Here is a 22,059-nt window from a genome sequence, read left to right on the forward strand (position 1 = left end):
GCGTTGTTCATTATGCTATTTTAAGGGCGCATGCTTGACCATAATGTATAGCGTGCACAACGCGCAAACACTTTGCTCATGTAACCTACACAGATGCAACAGTTATTTTTGCAAATCATAAATTGTTACACTAAAAAAATATTAACACATGAGATGACGGAAATCATTGTGGTGTGCCACGAAGATGTGAAAAAATAGGCATAAATCTAGCTTACAAATGATTCAGGCTAATTGTAATAATTAAGGATAAGACCTGTTTGCCCAATAGTGGCAAGACATATATGTATAGGACATCTGACAAATTGGTTTGTCCGTCAAGAACCAGGAAAAAAAATCGACTGAAAAACTGAAAAAAACTGAAAGACTGAAAAAAAAAAAGACTGTGAAATCACCTTTACCATAATGTACAACATTACAACTTCACTTCTCTGTCTTTCACTGCTCTTACAAGAACATCAGTCTCCTCGGCTGTGAACCGCTCCTGGCGTGCGCCTGGTAAATACGCCATAATAATAGCAATCCATAATGGAACTTGCACACCTGCTTTTAAAGGGAATGTTGGATGACGCTCGGATTGGTTTATTCACGTTACGCCCAAACCACACCTATGAATAATGAAGCTACTTCAGACCAACCCATTTTAGATTTGCGCCGGGCGCAAGAGCCATTTATCCCGCCGGGAAAATAGCAACAGCGCCGAGACCCGCCCACAAAGTTACTTGCGCTTCGCGCTTTGACACTTGCGTTTCAGATCGTTAAAATAGGGCCCCATATGTTTTTCCCCCATTCCACTGCTCGCGTCTTGCATTTTTGCTTTGAAAGTTTTTGCTTTCTGTGTGAACCGAACCCTAACTCCTGAGCACCTACATTTGAGTATTATACGGTAAGATGCCGATTATTGTGCTGCTGCAGTGTAGTGAAATATACACAGTGTCCTCACATAACTCTGTCCTTATTCATTTGTATGTTCATCTGTAAGTGTTGCTGGTAACACTTTACAATACTGGTGCACTAATATGCATTAAGTCAGGCTTAACTAATGCACAGATAATCATAAGTTAATGTATGACTCATGAAGAACTAAACCATTTATTAATAATTATTGCATCAGCAACTAATGAACATTCTATATGATTAATAGATTAAGTAATATATGAATTGCCATAAATTCAAAATGAGATCAATTCCCTAATAACATATTATATTAACTCATAATGTAAATTATTAATGTGTTAATTACCACAATGGGTCAGAGCCATGCATTTCAACGTCCAGTTTAATTAATCATTAGCTAAATATTTGCAAAGGTATCATTATGTTATGACTTTACTTGTTGAGGCACATGACTAATTGTTAAATAATATGTCTTTATGGGTTTGGAATTCATTTTATTTGAATTCATTTTGAATGAGTTAATAGTCATGTGCCTCAACAAGTAAAGTCATAACATAATGATACCTTTGCAACTAGAAAGCTGAAATGCATGGCTTCAACAACTGTGGTAATTAACATGAATTTAAAATATATAATGTTAATAGGGAATTAATACAATATGACTTTTTTTATACAGTTTTAGTACAAACACTCATCAACCTTATCTTCGTGAAACAATACGTCTCCTTTTAAAACACAGACAACTCATAATTGTTGCATTATTTATCAAAAACACACACTATATTTGTGGATTCTCTCCATTATTTCGCTATTTCTGAGACCACATGGTCTCCATCATTAGCAAACTTCGGCACAATATTCCCACTTATACTGTATGTGCTACAGACTACGATATCTTACTTGTTTAGGGCTTGCTTGTTTTTATTTGCTTAGCGATCAGACATACAATTTTCACTTGTTTATATAGACTTTCTTGTCAGTACGCAACCACTCAGAATATCCTAGCAAAGGCTACACAACACACACAAACCACTCAGAAGAACTTAGCAATGAGATAGCAACATCTTGGTACCACCCACCCTCTTTTTTTGCGTGCATTGTGGATGTGAGTTTTTTATGAATTGCAAAAGTCAATATCTTTTTCTAGAAACTTTAGGAAACTCTAAGACTAATTAATTAATGCTATAATTGCAATAATAAATTTTACTTGAATTGTTGGGGATGACAGATTGATTAGCTTTCACAGCCGAGCCTCCTCCCAAAGTTTCTTCCTATCTACTTTAACATCTTAATTAATGAGTGTTCCCTGTTGTCTTTGGTTGGCTCATTTGGGGGATTCATAAGGCTGCCTTGGAATGATTTGGATTATGAGTCATGAAGCACTTCTCAAAAACATTTGATTTAAACTGAATTAGATTAGATTAGAATTAGAGTTTCAGCATAATTTTAGCTGCACAAAATATGAGTTATTTGGTAAAATGGAAAAAGCAATGTCTGAGGATGTAGCTCTGTTATGATCTAAAGCCGAATGTCCAATCCTGCTAGTGGAGGGTGAATGTCTTCTGGAGTTTAACACTAACTTGCCCCAAACACACTTGGTTGGAAGTTGATCCCGAAGACCTTGATTGGTATAAAGTCAAATCAAGATATAATCTATCTAAAGAAAGGCCATTATCTGTTTAAATAATGTTTATTTTCTTTCTTTTTTTCTGGACCATTTTAAAATAAACTCCCTTTTCACATGTGGACATACATGCTTGAAAGAAGAATGATCGATTTTTTTTAGCACATCTCAAAGTACAGTATATGTTGTTGCTTAACAAATATAATATTTTTAGAATAAAATTGTCTACTCCTTTGATTTCATAGCTATTTTATGTATCCTAGAAGTGCTGTTTCGGTGTTTGTTTGCTGTTTAAACGGCAACAAATTCAGTAAGTTGATTGAGTTCAGCACAGTTAATTACTTTTTTAAGATTCTCACAGATGATATAAATGAGTCACCATGTCTGTATGTGCCAACCTTAAAAATGTTTTTTAATTGTTATACAGTAAGTGTACTATCAGTGCTAAGGTGTGCACATAGATAATTACTAGCAGCGCAGAAAAGGTGTTTGTGAAAGGTGAGTGCAGCATTAGGATGATTATGGTCATTTATGGATATTTAACTGAAAATCTAGCCAGTAAACAATATGACTATAAAACCATTTTTACAACCCATGTGATCAGAAAATACAGGTTCAAAGAACACTCTCTTTATAAATGCTGAATCTGTCCATCACGCAACACTAGTTTATCTGGACACTTGCCAAAACTCCCTTTATAGTGATGCTCTTAACTACACAGCCATGTTTGCATTGTTATGTATGGTGAAAGTTAGTTAGAAAGTTACATATAATACTAACACTATATTGCTATAAGTCTTGGGACACCCCTACAAATCATTGAATTCAGATGTTCCAATCACTTCCATGGCCTCAGATGTGTAAAATCAAGCACTAGTCTAGGCATGCAGACGCTTCTACAAACATTTTTGAGAGAATGTGTCGCTCTCAGGAGCTCAGTGAACTCAAGCGTGGTGCTGTGATTGGTTGCCACCTGTGCAATAAGTCCATTCAGGAAATTTCCTCACTACTAAATATTCCACGCTCAACTGTTAGTGGTGTTATAACAAAGTGGAGGCAATTGGGAACAACAGCAACTCAGCCACGAAGTGGTAGGACGCATAAATTACAGAGTGGGGTCAGCGCATGCTGAGGCACACAGTGCGCAGAAGTCGGCAACTTTCTGCAGAGTCAACAGCTACAGACCTCCAAATTTGGATCTGTGGCCTTCAGATGAGCTCAAGAACAGTGTGTAGAGCTTCATGGAATGGGTTTCTATGGCCGAGCAGCTCATCCAAGACTTACATCACCAAGTGCAATGCAAAGCGTGGGATGCTGTGGGGTAAAGCGCGCCGCCACTGGACTCTAGAGCAGAGGAGACGTGTTCTCTGAGGGACCAATCACACTTCTCTGTCTGGAGATCCGATGGACGAGTCTGGGTTTGGCGGTTGCCAGGAGAACGGGACTCGCCTGACTGCATTGTGCCAAGTGTAAAGTTTGGTGGAGGGGGGTTATGGTGTGGGGTTGTTTTTCAGGGGTTGGGCTTGGCCCCTTAGTTCCAGTGAAAGAAACTCTTAATGCTTCAGCATACCACATTTTGGACAATTTCATGCTCCCAACTTTGTGGGAACAGTTTGGGGACGGCCCCTTCCTGTTCCAACATGACTGCATCAGTGCACAAAGCAAGGTCCATAAAGACATTGATGAGCGAGTTTGGTGTGGAGGAACTTGACTGGCCTGGCACAGAGTCCTGATCTCAACCCGATAGAACACCTTTGGGATGAATTAGAGCGGAGACTGAGAGCCAGGCCTTCTCAACCAACATCAGTGTCTGACCTCACAAATGCGCTTCTAGAAGAATGGTCAATAATCCCCATAAACACACTCCTAAACCTTGTGGAAAGCCTTCCCAGAAGAGTTGAAGCTGTTATAGCTGCAAAGGTTCACTCTAAAAAAAAAGGCTCGTAATCATAGGGGAACCTTTTTTAGTGCTATATAGCACCAATTTTGGTGCTTCAGTGGTTCTTCAGCGGTTCTTCAGAGGTGCTATATAGCACCTTAGTCAAAGAACCGGTGAAGAACCTCTGAAGAACCGCTGAAGAACCACTGAAGAACCGCTGAAGAACCGCTGAAGAACCACTGAAGCACCAAAATTGGTGCTATATAGCACTAAAAAAGCTTCCCCTATGATTACGAGCCAAGAACCATTTTTGGTGCAATATAGAACCTTTTTTTTTTAGAGTGTTGGGCCAACTCCATATTAAACCCTACGGATTAAGAATGGGATGTTATTAAAGTTCATGTGCATGTAAAGGCAGGTGTCTCAAAACTTTTGGTAGTGTTAGTAGTATAGTGTATTTCATATGCAAAGATGTTAGCTAATCCCAGCAGTGGGTGTTTAGAGTCTCACAGCAGACATACCCCTTCAAAAAGAGTGTTCAAATCAGAGGGCTAAAATCAGGATGGAAAATAGCCAATTATTTCTAAATTATGACATTTTTTGATGTAAAAATCATATTAACATCATAAGTGCGCCTCAAGAAACATTATAAAATAATAAATGACCCCTTTAAGCTTGGCCAGTGCACGGGTAACAACCTTAAGCATTTTCTCAAATGTGGTAGATTGAGGGAGATGCTCTACCCGTCTGCTAATCTACATCCAACCCCTCAGAAAGCACAAGTTCCTCGTTCTGGTGTGAAGAATTTGAGGAGCAAGTGTCAAGATCTAGAACGGGGTCCTCTGAGTCAGCTGAGAGCGCAAGAGATGGGGGTTCTCTTCCATCTCAAACTCGGTTTTCACCAGCTCAACCTGCGAGCCCCTTGACCGAAGTTGAGAAAAGGGCCAAACGGGATTGGAGCTTGAAGATAGTAAAGTGATTATAATGTTCACAGTCAGCACCCTCGACGACTGACCTTGGCGTCACACACTTTCTCAACCCTGACATGAGACCAACTTTTTATTTAATTTTACACACAGGATTGAACGCAGATACGTGCTAAACCAATATGGCTTCTGAAGACAAAGAAGCTGTCGACGTGCATTTTTGCCATCTATTTATGGACTACGCTATGTCACAATGTCCATACATTCAGCCAATCAGATTGACGTTCAGACACATGTACCCTGAACCTACTCGGGATTATCCAGTTCCAAAAATGAGGCCGGTAGTACGTTCAGTCAATTCAGAGTATGTTCGATGAAAACACAAAGAAAACAGAAAGTAAAATGCAATCTTATTGCATATCGCCACCTAATTGTAGCATCAGGTTGTGCAATAATTTCATATTATTTTTTTTATTTTTTTTTATTACTGTGAACAATAATTATATTGTTTGTTTGATGCTGAATATATAAACTTAGTTCAGTGAGTTGATCTACATTTTAAACAGAGCACAGGTTATTTTTTCTTGGCAGATGGCAAGTTGAGCAGCCTGTTTTTCCTCTTTTAGCTGAGAGGGGAAAAACAAAGTGATGTTCCCTCACTCGCTGTTCGCCAGAATAGCCACTCCCAGGCTTCTGCCCCAAGGGCTTTTGTGTTGATAGATGATTCATTGCATTCAAAGACACTGTTTAAACACATACATGAACACACACATACACCACGAATGCTCTAATTGAACGAACACACAAAAGGTGTGGGATGGCTGTCTCGTTTTACACCTAATCTTAGTTAAGGTGATTGCCACAGGTGATCTGACATTGTGAGAGCGCCAGCGAACAGGAGCACAGCAACATGACCAAGGGCACCTTTTTCCTGTTTTTACTTGCGGTGAGTAAACCTGAGTCAACTTTAATAATCATAATCAGCTGTAATGGTTGATTAACATCGTAGTTAATCGTTTTATTTGAAAATGGTGACTACTGGACTTTATTCTGATGGTCCATTTTGAGCATTCGTTTAAGTAACTTTGCAAATTGTACATGTCAAATCTTATTAGAGTATTAGTTGATTGCCTGCTTAATATATGAGTTTTTATTGTGATGGTCCTCCAACAGACTTTCTACTGACTAAAAGCGAGTTTGCAATTATACATGTTGTAACCTTAACCCAATGAATAGAAATTTACATTGTGACCTGAAATAAAATAGTGGTGATCCAAAAGGAAGTGTGTAATGCTTTAGTACAGCATGCTAAAGTGCACAAGCGTCATAAACATGTTAAAGAGAAAGAGAGTCATACTGTCATAAACAGATTAATCTGTGGTTTATCAAACACATTTGTTGTTCATATCAAGTGACGTTTCTATGGTGACATATGACGTTCTTAGGTGATTTGTTTACCTGTGTTGTTGCTTCCTTGTGTTTTCCATAGATAGTGTGTTTCACTTTGAATGGCTAGGGTTTTTTTTGTATTAGCAACCATACCTATTTTTCTAAAGACTTCTATCTTGTAGTTCGTTTTTAGCAGAAGGTATAAACATGATAGCATTTAATCTGAGAGAAGCAGCGTGGTGGTGTTGTCTTGCAGGTACAAACACCATTCTCATCGTGTTACCTATATAACTTATTGAAGGCGTTACCAGTAATTTCATGACAGGGTATGCATTGATTGCATAGACGGTTGCATTGATGGCAGCCTAATATGTATCCAAGTCTGTTTTTGAGTACCTTGACTTTGTCTGCAGTCATAGTTTTAGCATCAGTTCTAATCTCACTGCATATTATTTATCTAGTTATGGTTTTGATATATGAGATTTATAAAAGTTCCAATTTAAACAAATCAAACCCAGTTCAGTCAAAGTGAATCAAATGTGGATAAGCTGCAAGTGACCTCAGTGCTGTTGGTGTTCACAATGCAAGTGGACTTAAAAGGGAACATCACACGAACCAATCTGACTAATGAACCGGGACCCCAACTCATCAAACATTTAGGGTCTGAGGCCATTTGGGGTTTTCACATATTTACGTTTTATTGGGCTGACACTGTTTGGAGATGAGGGAAATACCCTAAATCAAAGTGACTTCATGTCACCCAAAACAAGTACATACTGTATTGGCATATTTTTTTTCAGTCACATTATGTACAACAAAATTGGTCATGCTTTTTTAATGACAACAGCCACACTTGAACCATGTAAAAATGTTGTATAGCCTACAGGGTGTGAGAAAGTTTAACCATGGCATTTTTATAAAGCCACATACTGTATGTGAGTAAGGCATTTGGTATGATGATTTTTATGGATTGTTGTTTCTCATGTTCTTTTCATGGTCTTAAAACAAGCTATACAACATGACTGTGTTATTAAAAAAAACGGTCAAGTGGATATTAACAGTTTTATGTAACAATAATAACATAATCATTCAAACATTAAGAGGGATATTATATCAGTATTGATTGTGTTTGTCAATTAGTATTATCCTGATTTTTGTCTATTCATCAGCTTGTTGAAGTGACCGCTTCCAGCAAAAATGATGCCATCATTCATGAAAAGCGGGTAGGTAATCTAAAAAAAAACTAATTTGAAAGTTATGTCTCAACTCACTGTCTTGACACCCCATCTGTCATCAGGCCAAACCACAAGACATTTGGAATAGAATACACAAGCATTACATCATGTAACATGAAAAAACAAAAGCGTAAAATAAAAGAGCTAGAAATATGCATTTTTGAAAGACGCATTACTTTCAAACGGAATATTTAAAAAAATCAGACAATTATCAGACTCCATCCATAATATCTTTCCATTTTGAGTCCAATGAGTTCAACAAGGTCACTCAGGATCTGTTGAGCTTTGTTTTCTTAATAATTGTAAGTAATTGCACTGTAAAAAATAAAAACATTTCAGTCATCAAATTAATGTGTTAACAATAAAGGTATTTTATTTTTTCATTTCCTTATTATTATTATTATTATTATTATTATTATTATTATTATTATTATGTAGCATGTTTTATCCCAGCAGTTTAAAAATAATACAACAATATATAAACTGGAAAATTTGAGTTAAGTGCTTTAAGGTTATCTGTACTTAAATATTTAAGTTAATTCAATGGGAAGACCACATTAGGTGAACCTGGTAATAACAAGTTTTGTTAGGCACCATTACTGAATTAAACTGGGGGAATGAGTCTCCTCAATTAATTTGAAACTTATTAGGCTTTGTAGAATCCGAAAGGAAACTGATCACCACTCAATATGCTGTATCTCTCTCTATCTCAAAGGACGCTGTTCTTATTCGTTCAAAGAGAAGATGGGTTTTGTCCACCATTGACCTTGAGGAGAACAAGGCTGGAAATTATCCCCTTGTGGTAACGCAGGTAACTTTACACAGTCACTGATTCCAGTGTGAATTCACAAAAATGTAAAGACCTCATTAAATCTCTTGATGAGAGGTGAGAGTTTCTTTTTTGTGTTCTGTGCACGTTTGGGAGGTTTGGGTAGAGCATTTCATAGCAGGACATATTTAGTTATAGGGTAAGGGTGGTTCGCTTACAGTGCTTCAGGCTGCAGGGTTGCCGAATGACTAAAGATACAATCAGCAAGATGGTATAAAACTGTACATTTATTGTGTGTTACCACCCACTGCTACTTATACCAACACCGCAAATAAGCACAGTTATAATAGCAAAATATGGGAGAGCGCTGATATAGTGTGACGATATTGTATTGCAATGGATAGCATATTAATGTTAATACTGAATCAAAGCTAGCAAGCACATAAGTTATAAATGAAAAGGTCCGACCCCGCCTCTTTCCTGGACCCATCCTATCCAATCACTACCCTTCCTTCACGATTCCCTGGCACACCGAGGACACCAGATCCCCTGTTTGTTTTACACTTTATTCCCCTTTTTGAACATTTTTATGTGTATTTGTGGTAATAAATGCCTCTTCGAGGCCTGACGCCACACCCACTGTGTCTGTCGTTTGCTCCTCCCGCCACAGTTTAATAACAGTATTTGGTTATGGTTACACTTGAAAAAAATCATATTGAACCCACTTAATTGTACCCTGCATAATACCTGAGAGATATAAAGAGAGAGAGAGAGAGAGAGAGAGAGAGGGCAAGAGAGAGAAAGAAAGTATATAAAAAGAGAGAGGAAGAGCAAAGCCTCCCAAGATGAGCCAAAGAAAAGAGTGCCCAAGAAAGAGACCCAGAGGAAAAGAAGAGAGTCCCCAGTTACAGTTACAATCTTCTTTTATCCCTTCCTTGTCCATGTGACTGAAACCCAAATGTGAGACATTCAAACTGACAAATCAGATGATTACGACTTCCCCCACTGTACTAAAGGTGTGACAAGTAGCAGACCCCGACGTAGACACATCTTGGCCTACAGGCCTTGATCACTATCAACACCTCATGTAGGCCTACCTTTAGCGATCCAAATGGTCCTTGGAGGGGGTTGGAACAGAACAGCAAATGTCTTTGTTAATTTTCAAGCCTACAATAGATATCCCACAGGCTTTAGTTTCAGTTCATGAATATTCTACTTGCTGATGACATTAGGAGGAGGAACATTTGAGCACGGGTGTCCAATCCTTCTCCTGGAGGGCCAATTTTCTGCAGAGTTTAGCACAAACAAGTTTCTAGTGATCCTAATGCTAATCCTATACGTGGCCTTAAAGATAAATCCATAAAACTCCATTTTGATTTGATAAGATCTTTAAAGGTGCTGTATGTAATGTTCGTTTTTGACTGTACTAAAGTATACAAATATCATATGTTTGCAGAGATTTATGATGCATGCTAAGTTCAAAAACAATGCTACAGCCAGTTATTCTGAAACGTGTGTTCCGAATGGAATGTCTGTTTTTGTTTTGGTCTGTGTGACCCCGCCCGCTGCCAATTTACCCAATAGTATTTCGACCCCCGGGTTGCCAGTTGGCAGAAAACGCAGCGTATTGCCGCCACGGTAGCTAGTAAACAAACTGGATCAGAAGTTGCGTCTACTTAAAGTGGCAACCCATGTGAGCGTCAAGTGTGAAGAGGAGGGGCAAGGGAAAAACTCACACCAATATTTTTGAATTTGAACTGAAGTAATATTACATACTGCACCTTAAAGGATTAGTTCACCTCAAAATGAAAATTTCCTGATAATTTACTCACCCCAATGCCATCCAAGATGTCCATGTCTTTCTTTCTTCAGTGGAAAAGAAATAACGTTTTTTGAGGAAAACATTCCAGGAATTTTCTCCACACAATGGACTTCCAACGTCCATATCAATGCAGTTTCAAAGGGCTTTGAAGTGCTTCAAATGGTACTGCGCGATCCCAGCTGAAGAATAGGGTCTTATCTAGCGAAACAATCTGTCATTTAAAAAAAAATATTCAAATGTATATACTTTTTAACCACAATTGATTGTCTTGTGTTGGTCTGCAATGAGCCAGGCATTACGTAACGTATGTTGAAAAGGTCACGCCGAACGTGGGCGTAAGTACCGCCCCATTGTTTAAAAGTGTGGAGAAGGAGGATTGTTCAAATTTTATTGTATGTTGAATGATACTGTATATTTGTATTTAATTTATCATTGTTTTACCTATTTTGTGAAAAAAGCGTTTGTATTAGTCTTCGAACGTTTGCTTTGTAAACTGTGGGGCAGTACTTCCGCCCATGTTCGGCGTGACCTTTTCAACGTACGTTACGTAATGCCTGGCTTGTTGCAGACCAACACAAGACGATCAATTGTGGTTAAAAAGTATATACATTTGAATTTTTTTAGAAAATGGCCGATGGTTTTGCTAGATAAGACCCTATTCCTCAGCTGGGATCGTGCAGAGGCTCTGAAGCCCTTCCTTTGAAACTGCATTGATGTGGACGTTCAACATTTTGGTTGCAATTGAAGTCCATTGTGTGGAGAAAAATCCTGCAATGTGTTCCTCTAAATTTCTTTTCCACTGAAGCAAGAAAGACATGGACATCTTGGATGGCATTGGGGTGAGTAAATGATCAGGAAATGTTTGTTTTGAGGTGAACTAATCCTTTAAGTAATATCAATCATCAGGTGTCATTTGCATTGTTTAAACAGGCTTGATTATCATAATGGATTTATTTAGAATAATGAATGTTTTGTCTAAAAAGTGAACAAATATATAATCATTAATGGTACATGATGCATTTATTTTTTTATTGATGCTAGATGTTCAATGACAAAAAGGGGGACAACTCCGTCAAGTTCCGCATCCAAGGAGACGGGGTGACAAAAGAGCCACTTAATTTGTTTTCCATTGACGAAAATACTGGGGTTGTATACGTACTCCAGCCCATCGACCGGGAAATGTATCCCATCTTCCATGTAAGATCTCACCTGTGGCAAAGCAAGATTTCAAGGCGGGATTTGATATGACACTAATGCTAACAAAATAATACATCGGGATTCAAAGAATGGACTGATTCAGTTTATGTTGATGTAGTTCAGAGTTGCATTTTGATTCTTTTGTAGGTGGACTTTGACGTGCTGGACAGGCAGACTGGCGCAGAGGTGGACAAAACGCTGTCATTCAATGTGGAAATAAAGGACCTGAATGACAATAAACCTGAGTTCAACCCGGACATTATCCGTAGATCAATTGCCGAGAACATTCTTGAAGGTTCAGAGAACACGTATTACTGCATACATGAAGATAAAGTGTAGTTTTGTCTGTTAAAATGCTTTCGTCTATCATATAAACTGTTACCATTAAATATCAAGCAGAGATATGTTCTCTTTTTGAACTATCCTTGTTTGAACAGGCACTCCGCTGACAACATTACAAGCTCATGACAATGATCAGATGGATTCTCCTAATTCCCAGTTCACCATGAGGGTGGTGTCACAAGTACCTGCCTCACCCAAAATTTCCCTGAAGGACATGACTGGGACCACTAAAATCAAACAGCTCGTCTTCACAGGATGCTTTGATTATGATGTGAGTAACTAGTGGCAAGGCAATTGCATGTTTTGAGAATGTTCCAGTATTTTTAATCTCTTATCTCTTTTGTATTTTAGAAAGCAAAATCATATAAAGTGCTAGTTGAAGCGATGGATCAAGGGACACCTGCATTGTCTTCAACTGCAACAGTTTTTCTGGACATCACCAGTTCCAACACCCATCTACCAGAATTCAATTCTACCCAGGTGAGTCAGGCTAGACAGTCTTTTTTAGATTGATGTGCTAAAAAAACACTGTGACGAGCGTTGCCAGCAGCCCGTACCATGATGGTAGTTGAACAAACTCAGGATTACAGGATCAGTTTCGAGTTGACAAGACCAAACCAATCCAATCATGCTTTGTTGTTACCATTATGTTGGTCATCAACGTTCTCTGTTAACTCAGGCCTTGATCCTAAATTCATGGAACATAAAAGCATCAGTAGTGAACAGCCAATCACATGCTGAAACTCAGGGCAAGCTCAAACGCAACGTTTTGCTAGGATTTCCGGGTTGAACGACATGTTTCCTGAAAACGGTGTGCAACGGGTTTGAGATACGTTTTCTCTTGCTTGGTGGGTGTGTCAAAAATGTCAGCCCAATCAGCAGCAACATGTATATAAACCACATGGTATTAAAGAGACAGCTCACCCAATGGGTCCAAGTAAAGTCGTTTAAAAATGTGTCTTCTGCAGCTCGGTGAACGCAACAATTGAAGATATTAGAAGACATGGTTTTGTCAGTAGTACGTGAGGCTAAATAGATGTGTTTTCATCCTGAAATGCAAGGCAAATGTTGGATCAATAATTAGGAACCACAGTTTCCACAAATCCCTTCACTCGATTGGAATGTTCTCTTTTATTCTGGACATTAAGACTATAACATCAAGCGTATTTTGCAGTATTAAACACGTATATATAGCGATTTCATCAGGCTCCGAAAATTCATCAAAAAGAACACAAAGAATTGCCTTCTGAGCTGCCATAGTTGCAACTCCTGCGTCATCAGAAAAGGCTGTTCAACGCAGCACCATTTCCATTTAAAAAAACCTTTTTGTCGGGGCTAAACGCAGCCTCAGATTAAAAGAGTCAGCACGATTCAATTCTCTCTTTTGCAGAAGATTAAGAGATTAAAGAATATGAAGTATATAAATGCATTTACACAGCAAGAAGAAAATATCTTGCTATATCAGTCCAAGCAAAAGTTGTGAAGTTAGTTTATATAGTTGATCATATATAAATAGGTATATACATATATTAAAGTGGGATTTGGCAGGTGGGGGAACCCTCAAATTTTGTAAGTGTAGGTGCAAGAGGAAAAAATTACTCACCGTGGGGTAACATTTTGAGTATCGTGGTATAGCAATACTTTTTGGGATATGTTCACAATACTTATTTACTTCATATTTTAATGGTTTTATTTTGGTACATCGACACTGATATGATGACGATACTATGTTAAAATTGCTGAGCACACAATATGGAACACAACCTTGTTTTTCACAATGTAAATTTAAACCTTTTAAATTTAAAAGTCCAAAACTGATTAAAATGTAACACACCAAAATGGCTGAAGACAACTCCAACAGAAATAATTCACAACCTAGATAGAACTATTGCAGAGTCAATGTCAAAATGCAGAAACAAAAGTTTTGCTGTATCATAAAACAAACAAAACAACAATGTATGATGGTCCATATATTGTGGCTATTCTCACATCCAGTCAAAATAGCTCCCATATTGACTGGTACTGTGACTTGATTTGTCCTTTTAACTCCACTGCAACCAGGGGCTATAACAAACCTAAGGGCCATAGTAGCTGATCTTGGTGCCACAACGTTTTCTACCACAGAAATAATTAGTAAAAAATTAAAATTAAAAATCGTTAAAGCACAGAGATACAATGAGTATATACTGTCTGAATATTCAGTTTTAATATTAAGTAGGCCTATATATAAATATTCCAGTCTGCAACACATTAACAGCATAAATGCATTAACTCCAGATATGAGGTCAAATCAAACAGGTTTCCAGAAACAGCAACAACTTTTGAGCATACAACTGCCTTGATGAGTTTTAAAACCACAGAGGTCCCAAATTAGAGGGTTTCAGGGGGCATGGTCCCCCAAGAATTTTTTTATTTCTCTTATCTACATATGTGCATTTTAGGATGATTTGAAGGCTTAAAAAAATAAGTTTTTAAAACCATGTTTTTGGGCAGTACTGTAATACCTGCTCTCTCCTCATTTCATCATTCTCACATTTATATCACTCTCTTCATTTCCATCACTCTTTCACACTTTCTTTTGCCCTCTCTCTTCCCCTCCTAAAGCTGAGCTCTGACTGATAGTCTTCTCATTTTGGTCTGTGTCAGTGAAGAAAGTAAACATAGGGTTAACTGATATTTAGCCTGTATTGAAAACCAGGTCTGTCTCCTTCTCCACATCTGCCCCTTGGTTCACTTCAGAACTACGGCAAATGAAGGCCAAAGGTCGACAGCTTGAGTGACTGTACAAGAAAACTGCACAAAAATCACATTTTACACAATAAGGACTGCATTTCTCAAACCAAACTCAGCTACTATTCTGGCATAATTTGTTCAAATTAAGGTAATTCCAAGTCACTGTTTTCTCTTCTCAACAATATTCTCAAACCGCCGCCCGGCCTCCCCCCCCCCCATCTGTACTCAACTGCCTTTTGTAATTCCCCTAATGTGCTTTTCAATCAGAAAATTCATCAGATTCACTTGCACCTAGGCTCAAACTCCTCCCTTACCACCTCCCCTGAACCCTGTTTGACGTCTCACTCATTCTCCTTCTTTCAGTTCCCCTCAGATTCAGATATTTCATACCTAATCATAAAGTCCAAGCCCTCCACCTGTCAGTTAGACCCTCTCCCCACAGTTCTGGTGAAAGCCTGCCTCCCTTCTCTCCTCCCCCTCATCTCTGCCATCATCCATTCCTCACTTTCCTCTAGAATTGTTCCCACACTCTTTAAAACTGCTGCCATCACTCCAATATTGAAAAAACCTGGTGCTGACCTTAATGACTATAATAATCTTCGTCCCATCTCCAATCTACCTTTCCTCTCCGAAAACCTTGAAAAAACTGTTGCTTCCCAAATTCATTCGCATCTATCCCTTAATAACTTGTACGAACAATTCCTGTCTGGTTTCCGCCCCCTCCATAGCACTGAATCTGCACTAATTAAAATCACAAACGACCTCCTCCTGGAAGCCTACTCTGGTTTACTCACCATTCTCATCCTCCTCAATCTGAGTGCGGCCTTTGACACCATCTCTCACACTATACTCCTCAACAGATTAATTTCCATTGGTATTTCACATACACCCCTTAACTGGTTTAAATCTTACCTCTCAGGCTGCTCTCAGTTCACCCAAATCCAATCCTGCAGTTCCAACCCGTCCTCCGTTACCACTGGTGTGCCCCAGGGCTCTGTCCTGGGGCCCCCTCTCTTCATCATCTACCTCCTTCCCCTTGGCAATATCTTCCGCAAATACAACATTCACTTCCATTGCTACGTGGATGACATACCTTTCCAGCAAACCAAACTTCATCTTTATCTTTTCAATCTCATATCAATAACATCACCCGGTCTGCATATTTTCACTTACGCAATATTAATCGCCTCCGCCCTTCCCCTTTCTCCACATTCCACTGCCATTCTTGTACACAGCCTTGTCGCCTCCCGCATCGACTATTGTAACTCTCTTCTCTTTGGTCTACATAACAAATACCTCCATAAACTACAACTGGTTCAGAACTCTGCAGCCTGAATCATCACCAGAACCCTCTCCATTCATCACATCACCCCTGTTCTGCAGCAACTTCACTGGCTCCCGGGCAAATTCCGCATAGATTTCAAAATCCTCCTGTTTACGTTCAAGGCCATCCACAACCTTTCCCCTCCTTATCTGTCCAAACTCCTCCACATCGCCACCCCTTCCCGTTCCCTCAGATCTGCTTAATCTGTCCACCTCCCGCTCGCCTCGTCACTATGGGGAGCAGGGATTTTTAGCCGCTCTGCCATTCAACTCTGGAACCTCAGGAACCTGAGGCGTTTCTCAATGTCAAGGAAGGATCCTCGGAAGCCAGAATTCCGAGGATGCTACGTCATCGACATCCGTCGAAGGACTGTTCCAATGTCGAGGATCCTCGGAATTTCAACCAAGGTCTGAGTCCTTCGTTCGAAAAATATGCCATATACAGGAAAGGATGCATACGAGTAGACTTCGCGCACTTCACGCTCTCAAATCACCCACAATCCTATGCGCGCAGCTTTGCTATCTTGTTCAAAAAATACAAAATATCGGAGTCGGAGCGTTAACGGGGCAATGTGCTTTCAAGTGTAAGTATTTACATTACCAAACATTTGTTATAACCGTAGTAAATATAAGTAAATGCCAGTAAAAATTACTACCGTACTGATATTATACAAATCACGTTATTGATGGCTAACGGACCTTTTCACTGACGTAATGAGGCAATGACGTGCACTTGCTAGCCTGTTCCATTTACCTGTTCTCCGAATGCTAAAGAGGAGCCTCGCCTAGCCTCTGAAGGAAGTGACTTGGAAGGACCAGTCCTGCAGAGGAAGGATCCTTGACATTGAGAAACACCTCTGGACTCTCTCACACTCTTCATATCAAGACTAAAAACTCACCTATTCAGAATTGCGTACCCCACATAACCATCTACATTTTCTTATTTCTTACTGTTTTTATTTTATGTGTTGTTCTGTATCCTTGAGTGCCCAGAGAGGCGCCTTTAAATAAAATGTATTATTATTGTTATTATTATTATTATTATTATTATATTTTATTAAGCATTTTCTTAGACAAGTGAATTCACTGAAGGCTACGAACGCTAGGTAAATACGTTTAATAAATTAATTCACAATATGTACACACACATTCATTATTTTATGCCTAATCTGATGAAATTATCTTACAACATTTTTTATATACACCTCTGAGGTCTAGACCACGGCGACCTCATAGCTGACTATGGCCATGATTTCAGTCGTATAGGCAGCCTATAGTTTACCTCAACACTTCCGTTCACATGGTCGGAGTAAGAGGTCTGGTTCAGCTAGTTTCGCCACAGAGCCTTTACTGTACACATGATGTTGCGCTTGTATCAAATTCAAATGGATAAAGCGGATGCCTGGTGCATTAATTTATCTGAGGTGCCACTTTAACGCCTGTGTAGGTATGTATATATATATGTATATATATATATATATATATATATATATATATATATATATATATTTTTTTTTTTTTATATATATATATATATACATACATGAACAGCTTACATGTCGTCATTTTTAAAACTTTATCTATCGATTCCAAATCTTATTTTATGTATTATATATTTATTGTCATTTAAACTACATGCTTAATACTAATTGTTAAACTAAAATTGCTTATGTGTAACGAATTAGGGATATAATAATGATATAAACAATATATAAATAATATAAAATAATAAAAAATCATCGTTAAATGCCAGATAATTTTGTCTTGAATATCTTTAACTGTGTAGTGACCTTTTAATGGAGCCAGAGAAACTGGGGAAGTAATTTATTTAATTAGATATGTGTCAGCTGATTGGTCCAATTTCTGTTTGAGATCTCTCACCAAGAACAAAACTTGACCCGGAGCAGGTTAGCGCAAGTTATTATGGCGATAAACACAACTAAAAGCCAAGCCAGTTTCATGGTGCCTAAACCCAGGGTTGGCAAAAACTAAACTGAAACATACCTGGCTAACCACCTTAACTGGCATCATAGTATATGCCCTAGGTCAGCAAAACAAAACGTAAAAAACCTAGCCCAGTGACCCAACTCAAAATATGCCACTCCCATTCCTAAAATACATATTGTACAGTCACTGTTATGCGTTATACACAATGTGAACTTGAAAATCACAGTGCAGCCAGCACTAATCATAAACATAAACATCTGTTTTCATAAAGGAGGAGCTCAAAGGTTTCCAGATCCACTTCCATCACAAAACTCATCATCAATCTAGCACAGTTTTATCATTGGTAGAATATAAAATTGGTTCATTTAAATACTAGCATTTCAGTCAAAAACAATGCATAGAAAACTGCGAGAAAACTGAAAAAAAAAGGGTCAACCCATGTTATGAGTTTAAAAATAGCCCATTTCTGCAGGGAAACCAAGCGATCATGACTGTGTGGTGTCTACAAAACATTACAGTTTGCCTTGTGATATAGCAACATCGGGTCGGCCAATGGCATGAGTTTAGGGCAGTCTGTTTGGCTGACCAATGACAGAAGGGCAGTGTGTTTAGGAAACCTGTTTGTAAACATGCAACTGGGTGCTTGTTACGGCAGACAGCATAGCAACTCACTCAAAACCAATCAGAATTCCTCAGCAACCACATAGTCTCGCGTAGCCAGACCTTCAGACTCACGGCAGAAGGTCTGGACTCCATCGCAGCTTTCATTGGTCAAGGACCGCCCAAGAGGACGTTTGACTGACATGTAACGCAACCAATCAGAGTTTTTGTTCCACATCTTGTTTAGGGGCGTGAAAATGTAAAGTCTTACTTTAGAAAATCCAGCGTTTAGTTGATCCTGGTAAGCACTCATTGTCACAGTTGTAAACACGACAGCATTCTTCTTCCACAAGGGAGTTGGGAGTCTTGGCATTTGTTTCCAAGTGTACCGTTTAAGAACGCAACACACATGTCTCGCGGACATCCTGTAGAATTCAACCATTCAGATGACGATTTCGAAGTCGTTTCCAGATAAGTGTGCCATATGTATCAGATGTTGAGCCAACGGTCCATGGGTGTGACATCTGAGGCTGAGACTAGCAACCACATAGCAACACTCGTGGGGTTTTTGTATGGGCAAACACCACTGACATTTTCTACAGAAAATGCAAAAGATCAAGCAAATAATTGTTTTATAGTACCAATTGATGCTGCACTAGTGGTGCAGAAATCACACACTTTACCCTAACTAAATAGAAGGCTTTATTGAGTAATTTGGTAACAAAGCTTGTGTGTGATATACTTTGATAAACATTAATGTATCTGTGTGAAACAGTACAGCACTCAAGTGATGGAAATGGAATCAAACATGGAGATCCTAAGAATTGGCGTCACAGACAAGGACAAACCGGACACGCCTGCATCAAGAGCGGTGTTCTCCATCCTGAAGGGCAACGAAGATGAAAATTATAAGATCGAGACAGACCCCAAAACCAATGAAGGTGTGCTGTCTGTTGTCAAGGTAAATGCCACTGTTCCCTTTAATATTTCATTCACTTCTAAGAAAACATTATCAGGTGTATTCAAAGAGAATCAAGTTGTTACCTCCTATTTATATAGCACTTTAAATCAGTAATGATGCAAACAGAATTAAATTCTGCTGTAAAGCAGCTCTAGAAAGACATTAGAGTCATTGTTCAGTTGAAATCAGTTCACTGTTGATTCAGTTCAGTTCAATAACTGAGTTCAATTCAGCTATAAAGAAGTAGAAAACAGGGATGTCATCATCCAGCTCAGTTCAGTTCTCATCCGATTGGGTCATTGCTGTCAAATCAATACTATTGCAGAATATAAAGTCATATAGAAGTCATCACTGGGAACTGGTTTACACAACTACTTATTATAGTATTTTTTGCCATGCATGTTAGTTTCACATTGTGTTGACCAGCTGAAAAACAGGACTGAATAAAAAAAAAAATGGACAGCCTGTGGTTATGTGGGCTCACAATATAAATGTATTTCACAGGGGAAGAATTTTTTGAAAACTGAGATCAAAGAACTGGAGATATCAGTCGAGAACGAGGAGAAATTATTTCAGTGTGTTGATGGAAAGGTCCTAAAAGGCTCCAAACCAAAGTTTAACACTGTCAAAGTGGCAGTGAAAGTCATTGATGCGAATGATGCCCCTGTATTTAAGAAGACTATTGAAACGATTTACCGAAATGAAAATGGAGAACCAGGAGATGTGTTGTTTGTACCTGAAGTCAAAGATGAAGACTCGGATGTAAACAAAATCAGGTGTGGTTCAGCTGTGCAATATCAAATTACTCATCATTTAAACTTTACATTTTTGTGGAATTTTTTTGATCACACTTTTGCTTTTTACTTTCATCACACTATAATATAATTGAGTAAATGTTTGATTTTTTTGTGATTTTAAATGTTAAGTCTCTTATGCTCATCAAGGCTGCATTCATCTGATCAAAAATACAGTAAAAACATTAATATTGCGAAATATTATTACAATTTAAAGTTACTGTTTTCTATTTGGATATATTTTAAAATGTATTTTATTCCTGTGATCAAAGCTGTGTTTTCAGCATCATTACTCCAGTCTTCAGTGTCACATGATCCTTCAGAAATCATTCAGATATGAGGATTTGGAGATTTCTTCTTATAATCAATGTCGAAAACAGGGTCCAATTCTCACTATTAACTAACTATTAACTATGAATTTTCCTCAATAAACTCCTAATTACTGCTTAATATCAGTTATTAAGGTAGTTGTTAAGTCTAGGTACTGGGCAGGATTAAGGGATGTAGTCATGTGGCATTAATATGTGCTTTATAAGTACTAATAAACTGCCAATATGCATGATAATAAGCAACTAGTTAATAGTGAGAATTAAACCCTAAAATAAAGTGTTACCCCATTGTGGAAACCGTGATACATTTTTGTAAAATTGTTTACTGTCACTTTTGATCAGTTTTAAGCATCCTTGATATACTTAATAATAGTGAATACTGATCATGAGTAGAAAGTAAAGCAGAAGTATTATACTATCTGTATATATGTATGTAGGTATGAGTTAGTACAAGACCCAGCCAAATGGGTGAGTGTTGACCCGAAGACAGGAAAGATCACCACAGTTCAGAAGATGGACCGGGAGTCGTCATTTATCAAAAATGGCACCTACACTGTTGTAGTCCAGGCTATAGATGACGGTAAGCACCAAAGCATCTGCTCTCAGTATGTTCAAACAATCCGAACACTTTTCCAAATGTGAACTACGACAACATAGACAATCCATAAGATCTAGAAGTTTTATTCTAGGCTGTTTTGGCAGCAAAAGCGGGGCAAACACAATATTTGTCATAATGTTATGTCTGATCGGTATGTGTGTGTATATATTTTATGAAGACGTATTTTGTAATTCTTAAAATTCCTCATTTAATCTCTGTACACAACTTTTTTTTCCCTACATGCTGTTCACAGGACAGCCTCCAGCTACAGGGACATGTACTGTTGTGGTCTTCCTGGGTGATGTGAATGATAATGCCCCCTATCTCACCTCCAAAAACATGGTCATGTGTGGGAACAAGGTCGACCGTGTCAGTGTGGTACCAGCAGACATTGACGGTCCTCCATATTCAAGTCCTTTTACCTTCTCTCTGGGAGGAGAAGAAGAGCTTAAGAAACTCTGGAAGCTGGAGCCCGTCACAGGTCAGTCACACACATTTACTTCATTTTAGGGATGTCCCAATCAAGTTTTTTGTGCCCCCGATTCGAGTCATTGAATATTGAGAATCTGCCGGTACAGAGTCCTAATCTGATACTAGTATTTACCTACCTAACTGTCACACTGATTGCCAAACATTGCATTTTTTATTCCAGTTTGACTTCTCTTTCGTTGTCATTCTGTTTGTTTCTGTGTATTTG

General features: G+C 38.5%; 1 protein-coding gene across 2 annotated transcripts in view; it reads left to right on the forward strand.

The window, feature by feature from the left end:
• Positions 1–5,981: 5,981 nt before the first annotated feature.
• Positions 5,982–22,059, forward strand: part of cdh26.1 (cadherin 26, tandem duplicate 1) — a 30,939-nt gene continuing 14,861 nt past the window's right edge. The window contains exons 1-11 of one of the 2 annotated variants that reach the window (XM_079803016.1): positions 5,982–6,269; positions 7,882–7,935; positions 8,663–8,758; positions 11,580–11,735; positions 11,883–12,030; positions 12,173–12,348; positions 12,429–12,557; positions 19,456–19,641; positions 20,146–20,417; positions 21,202–21,344; positions 21,616–21,843. In XM_079803016.1, the coding sequence (XP_079659142.1) occupies positions 6,234–6,269; positions 7,882–7,935; positions 8,663–8,758; positions 11,580–11,735; positions 11,883–12,030; positions 12,173–12,348; positions 12,429–12,557; positions 19,456–19,641; positions 20,146–20,417; positions 21,202–21,344; positions 21,616–21,843 (1,624 nt within the window). In that variant the 5' untranslated portion in view covers positions 5,982–6,233. The remainder of the gene's footprint in view (positions 6,270–7,881; positions 7,936–8,662; positions 8,759–11,579; positions 11,736–11,882; positions 12,031–12,172; positions 12,349–12,428; positions 12,558–19,455; positions 19,642–20,145; positions 20,418–21,201; positions 21,345–21,615; positions 21,844–22,059) is intronic. The other variant, XM_079803015.1, reaches the window with a different exon arrangement.

This window comes from Gobio gobio (assembly GCF_949357685.1).
Source record: "Gobio gobio genome assembly, chromosome: 21".
In the NCBI taxonomy this organism is placed as follows: domain Eukaryota; kingdom Metazoa; phylum Chordata; class Actinopteri; order Cypriniformes; family Gobionidae; genus Gobio; species Gobio gobio.